Source organism: Pholis gunnellus, assembly GCF_910591455.1.
Source record: "Pholis gunnellus genome assembly, chromosome: 23".
NCBI classification, from domain to species: Eukaryota; Metazoa; Chordata; class Actinopteri; order Perciformes; family Pholidae; genus Pholis; species Pholis gunnellus.
The window spans coordinates 3,350,469-3,362,156 of record NC_136550.1 but is presented as its reverse complement, the minus strand read 5'-3'; the positions used below and the strand labels follow the sequence as shown (position 1 = coordinate 3,362,156).

At 42.3% G+C, this 11,688-nt stretch overlaps 1 protein-coding gene across 5 annotated transcripts in view; it reads left to right on the top strand.

Moving 5' to 3' along the window:
- Positions 1-2,328: 2,328 nt before the first annotated feature.
- Positions 2,329-11,688, top strand: part of dysf (dysferlin, limb girdle muscular dystrophy 2B (autosomal recessive)) — a 66,225-nt gene continuing 56,865 nt past the window's right edge. For all 5 annotated transcript variants that reach the window (XM_079184516.1, XM_079184513.1, XM_079184514.1 and 2 more), the window contains exons 1-3: positions 2,329-2,507; positions 10,851-10,906; positions 11,389-11,480. In XM_079184516.1, coding sequence (XP_079040642.1) covers positions 2,420-2,507; positions 10,851-10,906; positions 11,389-11,480 — 236 coding nt within the window. In that variant the 5' untranslated portion in view covers positions 2,329-2,419. The remainder of the gene's footprint in view (positions 2,508-10,850; positions 10,907-11,388; positions 11,481-11,688) is intronic.

Sequence of the window (11,688 nt, the reverse complement as noted above, 5' to 3'; positions counted from 1 at the left end):
TCACAGAGAGCATCTGTCTTACGGAGCTTTATTACAGCAACGGTTCACATTTGCATTGATCTCGATAGAAATAGAGAAAGAAGTCCAGAGGAAGGTACTTGTTTATACATTCCTTATTCTCACCCTGAGCAGTGTTTCGTCTGTCCCTTCACAAGCTTATGTCTACATATATATGCGTATGCATCAGCCTCATATCACGCTTGCAGAAACACACAATGTCACGTGGTTGACATTGTGAAACGATTGGTGAGGTTTAAGCAAATACTGACTTGGTTAAGGTTAAAAAAATATCATGTTTTGTGTTAAAATAATAACAAGGTGACGTAACACAACTAGGTCATATAACAACATAACGTAACAATACTAAATCTGGTACAAACCATCTCTTCTCTTTCTTGAGATTATTGTATTTTTGTACCTAGTCCCTGCTATAAATACATTTAATAAACTAATTTAATAATGTAAGAACCATAGATAAATAACAACCGCTCATAGCGTAACGAGTTAAACAGGTACGTAAAACAACATTACGTGAAACAGCTTTACGTGAAACAGCTTTACGTGAAACGTTACGTGAAACAACGTTAGGTAAAACAGCGTTACGTGAAACGTTACGTAAAACAACGTTACGTGAAACAGCTTTACGTGAAACAGCTTTACGTGAAACGTTACGTGAAACAACGTTAGGTAAAACAGCGTTACGTAAAACTGCGTCTATTAACATGGCGTCAGGTACGACTTAAAAGTCAACATTTACTTTTGGTTTCACTTGGGACACGATCAGCGGTCTCCTGGGTGAAAGTCCTGTGTTTGTTTGTCCCTTCCGCCTTTTGTGAACCTCTTTGGTTTTATACCAAGTTACTTTCATACCGTGCAAGTTTCAATAAAGGTTGCTTGATATCCTACGTCACTTTGCAGAAACGTACCATGCCAAAAACAAATCCTGGCGACTGATAGAAAGTCTCTTTCTGCTGGACACCAAGAGTTGAAGGCTTCGCTGTAATAACGTCATCTGAAAAAGCTGTCGTTTAACACTTTCACACGTGTAGGAGAACACGTATCCAACAAGATATCCCATAATGAGAGTGTATTTGTTTGTGAATAACACGGAGGACTGAAATGGCAGCTTAAATTAACATTTAAAAGTAAAAAATATAAATCTGGAACACAATCAGGGCCACTTTATTATTTTTATCTCCCCCACCCACAGCGAAGCAAAGTTAGCATACCTTCCCGTAAGCACACACACACACACACACACTCCTTAAATATGCAGATGACATGACTGAAGTCCAGTGGGTCGCACTATAAATAGAGGGGCAACAGAAATGCCCCCTCCCCCTACGTCTGCTCACAGTCTGCCCCCGTTACTGAACATGTCCCACATCTCGTTCACCCATCAAATCAATATAAAATCCAAAGTTAGAATTCCATCATAGCCTTTTCTCTCTTTTGTCGGCCACACACTTTGTTAATACCTTTTATTAATGCGGAAGTCTCAGTCACAATAAACCTCTTAAGTTCCGGATTTGGTTGTGTTTGCAACCCCATAGGTTTCATTAACCCTTCGCCCACACATCAAACTCTCACTTGTAGATTGTTTAGATTTCATTTTCTATCTATTAGCGGTAAACATAGCAAAATGTGGCCTTTGTGTAGCTTATTATCTTTACTGCACCATTCACTTTTATTGAACCTTATTTAAGTTCACTGAGCGAATTCACACAAAACAAAATATCACGACAAACCTACAACAAACACCCTCCAGTCGGCGCTCTCTGCTGATTCATTCATTCATATTTTCATCCATAAAACCCCTTTGAGGTAACACTGGACCCTCTTGTCTTGCGTCATTGTCTGCTTTCTCTCTCACTGCAACAAATCTGCATCAACAAGCACATTTTCCCCCGACACACTCTTACCCTTTGTCTGTGTGTCTGTGTGTCTGTGTGTGTGTGTGTGTGTGTGTGTGTGTGTGTGTGTGTGTGTGTGCGCTCCCCACGTGTGTTGGTTTAAGTTGGCAGAGTTTGGATTGTTGATTGTGTGCAGGAAAAATAAAGGCCACTGTGTGTGTGTGTGTGTGTGTGTGTGTGTGTGTGTGTGTGTGTGTGTGTGTGTGTGTGTGTGTGTGTGTGTGTGCATGAGTCAGCTAATGCACCATGCTTGCTCTGTGTGTGTGTGTGTGTGTGAGAGAGAGAGAGAGAGGGGGGGGGGGGGTCGAGCGAGACAGCTGAGAGCAGCAGGTCTGGTCTCTCATTCGTCGTCTGTGTGTCTCTCATCTGCTTTTCCCATCTCTCTCTCTCTCTCATTTTGACGATATTTTCTGGATATACTGACGCCCTTATATGGACCTCACTGTGTCTATCTGGGGCATTTGAAAAAGCTCTACTGTGAGTGTGTGTGTGTGTGTGTGTGAGGCATGCTGCGTGTGTTCATACTGTGTGCAGAGCGTCTGCAGACGCCGGACGACGACGTCAGCGATTCCTACTGCACCGTCACCTATGAAGGTAGGGATGGTGGTTCAGAGGGAACAACAAAGGGAAAAGTTCAAGTACATAGAGTGTGTGATGCTTAAAGACAGGGATGGGATGGCACAGTATTGATCTAACCACTCCTCCGCTCTCTAACAGCTGAGGTTATAATGGGAAAGTGTCCACCGGTCGTCTTTCATTGCTTCCAGTCTGTTTAGGGGTGGGGCGCAGAGAGAGACAAGCATAGAAGAAGAAGAAGAAGAAGAAAGAGGTGGAACGATGTGATGATGGGGTGAAACTAAGTACATTTTAGGTACGACAATTCATTAGGAAATAGTGTACTTTTTATTACTTAACATGTATTTACTAATTAAGATTTCTGCATAAAAAATGTGAAAATGTAGAACTGAAACAATGAGTCCATAATTGACTGAAGATTTGCCGCCTTGTTGTGAGGAGACGTGTGTGCGTCTCCATGTTAACCATGGCTGTGTTTATATTTAACTCCATTCTTTCAACAGAAGTTCATCCTTTGGGGCGCTCCGTCTCTCATGCTCGTGGTTATCAATAGCCGGGCTCGGTAGATATTTAGCAGCGCAGCTCTTTGGCTGCCAGTGTGGGTCAACCCACCAGCTGGTCCAACGTTTTTATTTGTTCAACGCTTTGGTTTAAACTGCGACGTTCCACTTTCCCCTCTAGCTTAACTTTTGCACTTCTCAGTGACAGTGTGTGTGTGTCAATATACGCTCATTACATGCAAAGCGTCTTTTACAGGAAGTTAGACTCAGGCCACAAAACCACTCATGACACTTTGTCTATTTTGCTGCACAAAAGTTTCCCTGTATATAGGGCAGTGCCTGCAGTGTGTCTACAGACACACACACACACACAAACGTTTGGTATTGACCAAAGTGAATCAGTACATTTTATGAATAGCTAAACTGATATAACTGAATATGTAAGTATGGTAGCGTAGCTCTATTCACCAGGCTAAAGCTTACATGCTGTACCTATTTGAAATGTGCTTAATTTGGAAAAACCTCACATTCAGCTTCCTTTATTACATGTCGACTCCTCTCTTTCTCTCCATGTTTCCTTTCTCTCGTTATCGCTCGACTCTGATTGAAATAACGGCGACATATCGAGGCTGAAAACACGACGAGTATCCAGCAGTGTGAACAGCATCACAGGGCGGATGAATACTACCTGCAGCCTCTCTTCTCCGGCTGATATCTGATATCTAATCAGTTTCAACCTGAACGCTGGGTCTGCTCTTAAAAACTGCTGCATCATTTCTGCCATCCAGAGCTCATTTCATTTAAAGGAGAAGTTGTTTATGGTTCTGTTGTCTCTAAATGTAGTTTGCTTCCTTTACTCTCACTCAAACATCAATCCTGACATTGCTGCATCGTGCCCGTCGCCGTCTTCAAACAAACAGCCATTTCTCTCTGTTTTCACTCATTACGGTGTTGTTCCCTTAAAGGCACTTTATCTTTGAATAGAAGGAGTGAAGAGTTGTATTATTAACGCACTAAATCTTGTTTTTAACAGCCTCTACTCTGTCGAGAACAAAACCGCTTCGTTAGGTTGAGGAAAAGGTCGTGGTTTGGTTTTAAATGGCATCACTTAAATTGGGAAGTTATGTGACAAATAAATCAACCTTGACTTCTCGTTTCCCACGGTGCACGAACAGCAGTCACCTGGATGTGAGACTGGTTTCTGTTTTACCCTCCGGAGGCTTTTTGTGGTCTCTATACTTCCTGCTTTTATGCAGATTTAAGTGGTTTACCTATGAATCGATTACGAGTCACAGCACAATCACTTACTTCGGTAAAGCTACGACTGCTGTATGAGAGCAGACTGCATTTGATGCCCTTAAGTTGATATTGCTTCAGTTTGCTGTTAATGCATCCAGCAGACACTTTATCTTATATTTGGAGATGTGTTTGCGTCCAACATTTGTCTCTTTAGCTGCTAAAAGCTCCACTTTGTTCACCAGTTATAGTCTCTAACTGTGTGTGTTTGGTGCTGAGCCGGTAGCCTACAGTTGGTTTTGCCGCCTCTGAAAAGTTAGGAGAATGAACCAAAAGCCGTTAAAAGATGCTAAGATGCTCATTAGAGTTGAAGGGAACTGTTACACACGGTTATTTCACACGTTGTTAAAACAGAAATAATGACGAATAAGCTTTAAATATCTTGAATTCTCAGTAAACGTGTTTGGATCAGGATCAAATGAGCAGAGCTCACATGATATGGAGCATCAGTGCACATTATCTGCATGAAGTATGTACATGTAACTCCCGTGTGCTGTTAGCTGGTTAATGAGGGAACGACACACATGAAGCAGAGATAAATATATATATATATAATATATTTGATCGAAATGTTTTAGTTATCATTCATAAACTCTTATCAGAGCAAGGTAACGTGTTTCAGACTCTTTCACCTCCGTTCTGTGCGGATCAGACAGTGTGAGTGTGTGTGCGCCCTGGTTTGGTCTGCAGGTGGCGCTCTCTCATTGTGCACGTGTTGTTGTTCATGCATCCGTGTGTGCACTGTGTGTGGCCTTATTGACCCCTCCTCAAATAATGACTTATCTTCAAATTCAAGGAAAACAAGTTCAGGCCCGTATTGTCTATCAGTCTAAAAAAACAAACTTTGGACGTCTGCTTCAATGAGGCAACCGGGCCTAAATGATCATTCTGCCGACGGTCATGTCTAACCACTAAACAAGTCTTTTTTTCAGCCCCTAATTTTCAACACATTAAAGAAAAGCCCTTCAATATGATGTCCAGGTTGAGTGTGTAATCCTGCTTCCTCCATGAGCTAGAAGATATATTGCAACGCCGGTTGTACAACAGTTGAAACAAACTCGTTTTCACCACAAGAATGGGATTAGAGATTCATGATATTTTTAGGGGGGGGGGGTGTTGAGAGGCTTTGACAGTTTACTGAAAACACCAGATTGACGTAAATCCTGTACAAACAGAGAGAGGTGCGGGGCGGGATAGTCGAGAATGTACTGGCAAAGATGTGGGCAAGATAAGGACACGACCAGGAGACAAGAGAGGAAAAGAGAACAGGAAATGTTGAGGTTTCCTCTGGATGTGAGGTGTGTGCTCGCCTTGTGTCCCTCTTTCACTTCATGAGTGGGTTACAGAGTCACAAAGAGAAAGACGCTGGCTTTGTGAGGGCACGGCTATCCTTTGGGGGAAAAGAGCTTTTATTTTGTAGTTGTAGCTGGAAAAACTTTGGATAATTAGGTTTTTTTCACCATGTTTTTGCGAGGCTGGGACTTTAATTTTGCTAAACAAGGACTTAAGTTACTGACAATCTTTTAGAAAAATCCCAGAATTGTATTTGACTTAGTGGAGGACAAGCTGTGGATATCTTTTTTAATTTCTCCACCACTTGGTCTTTGGTTTGTTACTTTCGGCCCTGGATCCCGGGTGTCATTATCTTTATTGAAGCTCCCGGAGGACATGTAAGCAACCGAGACATCCGGCCCTGGATCCCCTCTCACCTGGTGAACTGAATCACCCGTCAACTAAACAAAGAAGCAAATCTTTGCAAAGTTCTCTGAGCCTCGCAAGGTTTTCAAGACTCTGCCGAGGTGTCGTCAGCCATGTTACGTTGCGTTCTGCAGCGAGCCAACAACCTGAGACACTCTGACCCTCTGGCTAGTGTCACATTCAGAGGTAAGAGGATCGTGGGAAGTTCAGGGCATTGGTAGTAAGACGGTAGATTGCATCGTAAACTCGTTGACTGATGCACAAAATATGAATATTCCAATGAAACTGGGGTGAAAAACAGTTGAGAATGCGGCGTATACATGTCCGTCAATGCTACATTGGGTTTAATTCAGAATACCCAAACTGAATATGCCGTTTGTGTGACCTGTATCAAACATGGACTATTGTCATATTCACAGAATAATAGTTTAATCTTAGTGTGCAGAAAATACTGCTCCCCAGTTGACACCTTCAATAAAACTGTAACTGAAGTGGCTTTTGGGGGGCAAGGCTGAAGTCTCTACTTTAAGACAAGGCTTAGTCAAGCCTGTTCTCAAGCCTAGCTTCAGGTCCTTGGTGGAAAGGTAAATTGTAAGTCAAGATGTTTCTGACTGAAGCTGTCTTTTGTCTCTGTTCAAGGTCAAAACCTGAGTCTTGCTTGCAAGTGAAATGTCGAGTCAAATCCAGCAGCACTCGTGTCCAACTCAAGTCTCAAGCCTTCATTTTTGCGACGTTCAAAATTGAATTTTTCCCATATGAGCTCTCTCACCTCAGGCTACTTATACACTGCAAATGTTTCCATTTTATCAAAAGAGAATAAAACCGTTTTTAGACGAATTACAGGAGCAGAATCTAAGCTCGAGGAATCTGCCAGTTCAAGCTCGCTATAAGAGACGAGCTGTAAACCTCAGACTAAAGCTCGTCACAGCCTTGTCTACATCTGTCCCTTAACACTCAGCATTTAGGAGGATCCATTGTGTTGGTACTAAAGAGTATTTAACAGAAAAATAAGAATCTGGTTTAACTCCCGGCTGAATGCCAAATGGCACGCGTGAAGGTGACTTGGCTACCTGTCCGTTGTTTTCCATCAGTTTGTTGTTTGTACTTCCCACGAGTCAGTGTCAGTGCCTTCTTGATGAGGTGAGCTCTGCTGTTGACTTCCTGCCTTTGTCCTGACACTGTTTCCTGGTGCCATCACACACAGGCAGCGGTGGAAGAAGTACTCAGACCCTTTTACCCAAAAGTAGAAACACCACAGTCTGAATATACTACACTAGTACAACTCCTGAATTAAAAATGTTACTTATCTAAAAGTGCAGAAGTATTATCAGCTAAATGGACTTGGACTTCCTCCTCAAAGACTTTAGACTTGACTTAGACTCCAGCTCAAATACTTGTCTTGACTTAGACTCCAGCTCAAATACTTGAGACTTGACTTGGACTCCAGCTCAAAGACTTGAGACTTGACTTAGACTCCAGCTCAAATACTTGAGACTTGACTTAGACTCCAGCTCAAAGACTTGAGACTTGACTTAGACTCCAGCTCAAAGACTTGTCTTGACTTAGACTCCAGCTCAAAGACTTGACTTGACTTAGACTCCAGCTCAAAGACTTGAGACTTGACTTAGACTCTAGCTCAAAGACTTGGGACTTGACTTAGACTCCAGCTGAAAGACTTGTCTTGACTTAGACTCTAGCTCAAAGACTTGGGACTTGACTTAGACTCCAGCTCAAAGACTTGTCTTGACTTAAACTCTAGCTCAAAGACTTGTCTTGACTTAGACTCCAGCTCAAAGACTTTAGACTTGACTTAGACTCCAGCTCAAAGACTTGGGACTTGACTTAGACTCCAGCTCAAAGACTTGAGTCTTGAGTTGGACTCCAGCTCAAAGACTTGAGACTTGACTTAGACTCCAGCTCAAAGACTTGTCTTGACTTAGACTCCAGCTCAAAGACTTGTCTTGACTTAGACTCCAGCTCAAAGACTTGTCTTGACTTAGACTCCAGCTCAAAGACTTGTCTTGAATTAGACTCCAGCTCAAAGACTTGACTTGACTTAGACTCTAGCTCAAAGACTTGGGACTTGACTTAGACTCCAGCTCAAAGACTTGTCTTGACTTAGACTCCAGCTCAAAGACTTGAGACTTGACTTAGACTCCAGCTCAAAGACTTGTCTTGACTTAGACTCCAGCTCAAAGACTTGTCTTGACTTAGACTCTAGCTCAAAGACTTGTCTTGACTTAGACTCCAGCTCAAAGACTTGTCTTGACTTAGACTCCAGCTCAAAGACTTGCATATATTTGTTTGATATGCTTTGCAATAGCCTGTTTAAAGTGTTCATATACTGAACAGCTAATCGATGCTGATACGTTATGCTGATAGATAAAGGACTGATGATTCAGTATTACATTCAGTATAGTGCTGTGGTTTAAGCAGACGGGATGGAATGCAGCAGATGATAGAACGTTCATCACAATCAGATGACATCTGAGACTTGACATGGACTTGCAGAAAATGACTTGTGATGTCAGGGTGGTCCGGAGATGACCATAAATAGGCTTCATTTGTTCTTGTAGTTGGCAGTATATAAGGTTTAATGGGAAAGTAATGAAATGTCAAGTGTTTCTGGGTTGCAATAACTTTTGAGCAGCCACAGAGAGAGTTCCTTCCTCTCCAGAATACAGATACCATTTATAGAAATTACAGATGATAATTAAAAAGCAAGGAAGCTGTGGGAGGAGAGAGAAAAGACAGAGAGAATGTGTGAGAGAGAGAAAACTGAAATTGAAGATGGAATAGTCTTTTGCTGTACTTCTTGCAACCCAAAATATTATCTTTAAAAGCATATGTACATCCTATTTCTGGGTGGAAAGATGGGATGGCTTGAGCTGATTTTGCCTTCTCACACAGATGTCATGATTGTCCTTTTTCATTTGCGTCATGTTTGTGGCCTTTTGTCTGCAGGCGTACGTTTTGCAGCATGCGAATATGTGATTCAATGGGAGAACATGTGCTCGTGTTTGTGTACTGAAAGCAGGATTTCCTGCAAAATGTGTTGTTATTGGAACAATAAGTGTTGTTCTCCGTCAAAACCAGAAAAAGAAACTGGCAGCCCTGCTACCTCATCCTGGTCCTCTACCAATTATAGCCTGGAGACACACTCACACACTGCAGTCTCTTATTCGTTCAAGTCATTTGACTTGTTAGGTAACGCACACAGGTTGAAGAAGACTTGAAACTAGAGATTGAGACCATAAACTCATGTTTACAACGTTTACTGAGGTAATAAATCAAGTGATTTAGTGTGATTATTGTCTCATAGACTTCTATACAACCAGAGGAGTCGCCCCCTGGTGGCCATTAGAGAGAATGCAGCTTTAAGGCACTTCAGTATTGGGTTCACTTTTCAAAGTGCGGAGGTTGCTGCCTGGTTGTTTTCTGTGCTTTTTTAAATGGAAACGGCCACTCAGCTGTTAGCATAAAGCAGTGGTCTGACTCTGACTCATATTGATAAAGTTGTTAACTTTAGTCCCAACAAAGACTCCGAATGGATCAGTACTGTACACCAGATTCCTTGCTCACATTTGAGACGTGGCAGTGATTGTAGTTTGGGAACTAATCTCGCACATTTACACTTTTATACTTTTTGTTTCCTAAACTTTAAATACACATTAAGAAAATTTATTTTTTAAAAGTGGGAAACAGCCACCAAATCTCTCAATATTTGTACTTTTTGAACTCACACACACATCACGACACACACAGCTAACACACACTCACACACAAAGCCCGTGTCTAAACTTAGCTTTCCCACACGTAATTCACAGCACTGTGGGTCACAGTTCTGTCTATTCTGGGCTCATGACAGAAACTGTGCCAAGCTGAACCAACCAGGAAGTTAATGCTGTGCCACTTCCTGTCTCCGAGATGCTAGCTCAGATATCAGCCCTTGGGACACACACACACACACACACACACACTCACACACACACACACACACAAATATAACGTACTCTCTTGATCCCTTGTTGAAGGGTGGAGGTGTTTTTCAAGATATCTTCCAAGAACGGAGGTACGCTTACGTAGGTATTCGAGTGGGTGTATTGTAACTTGTTTGTGTATTTGGGAAGGTAAATGTGTGTGTGTGTGTGTGTGTGTGTGTTCTCACATTGGGTGATGGCTGAGGGGGAAAACAGGAAAGCAAACAGCCGTGGGTGTGTGTGTATGAGAGAAATAATTTGTGTTTAAGAAAACATGCAGTGTGAAGCTGAACTGCTCTGATATCAAGGTCATCAGTTGTGCTTTTTTTGTTCTTAATTTTGATTATTTAACAAATGTACGGATCAGTGAATGAGCGCCACCACTGATGTGTGGCTGACCAGAGTCAATCAAGACTTCTTGGATGTGATTTTATTGAACTAAAAAGATTATTTCACGAGTGCATTGGGTAAACTACCATCACCCCCTTTTTTATTAATAAGTATAGCTTCTAAAATCAAACAATAGTCATTGTCTCTGTTTCCTTTCATCTGGAAAGAACATCTGAATCTGTCTCCTGTTGCTCTTCTTTAATTATTCACATCACATTCCTGCCATGATAATGATGATGAATCCTGGCAGTTTATCGGTCCGTCTTAAGTCCCACTTCCTGTCCAGAGTGCCGCACAGACAGGAAATCAGAGCTCTGAACTCCATGTTACAGGAAGCCACAGAAAGATAACACACACACACACACACACACACACACACACACACACACACACACATTAGCACATACATGTCAATGTCATAGGAACATACTCATTGGACCCCAACGTCTGTTTCATAAGCTAACTCTTGATTTTCCCGTTTCTCTATTTTTATTCAGGGTCTAAGAAGAAGACAAAGGTCATCAAGAACAACCCCAACCCTGTTTGGAACGAGGTACGTCATGTACACAACCTCAAATCTATTATTTGCTATTTAGACAACGACAATATTTGTTTAAAAGAAAACATCTAACATCTGTTAGCTTTTCTTGTTTGCTCCTGGTGGACTGTACTGACATTAAAGCTGCAAGCGGGAGCTTTTATTGTGAAAATACCCTCCATCTTTCCGCCTGAATCACAAGTAGAGATGGAACAGAGAGTCATGACTCCACTAAGTGAGATAGGTTCACCCTATTTTCCCAAAGCTTAACTCTGGTCGCCAGAACACCAACAGGAAGTGACGAATCAACGGTGGAGAAGCAGACGAGGCTGAACTCACAAACTGTCACTTTCAGATACATTTTGAGCAGTTTTTAGGACCATTTCTGTTGCCGTTGTCTCTGTTTTTCGATACCTGAGCCTCAGAACTTTGTTAACACGTTTAATTCGCTATAAGATCCCGTTTTCACGCTTTCTCTCATTGTCATTGTCTGTCAGGGTTTCGAATGGGATCTGAAGGGGATCCCTCTGGACTCCGGTGCAGAGCTGCACTGTGTCGTCAAAGACCACGAGAAGATGGGGAGAAACAGGTACTGACTGGTGTGTGTGTGTGTGTACAGGAATTGAGATAAGACTGAGACTGAGATACGGTGGACCGACCGGACCAAACCCAGGGCACAGACCAGGGTGTGGTCCAGACTTGTTTAGTTTGACCCCTTCAGATGGTTATTTTGGGACCGTTCCGCTCCATCAAGATGTCAAGCGGGTCGGAGGGGGAAGGGGTCAGGCATGAAAGAA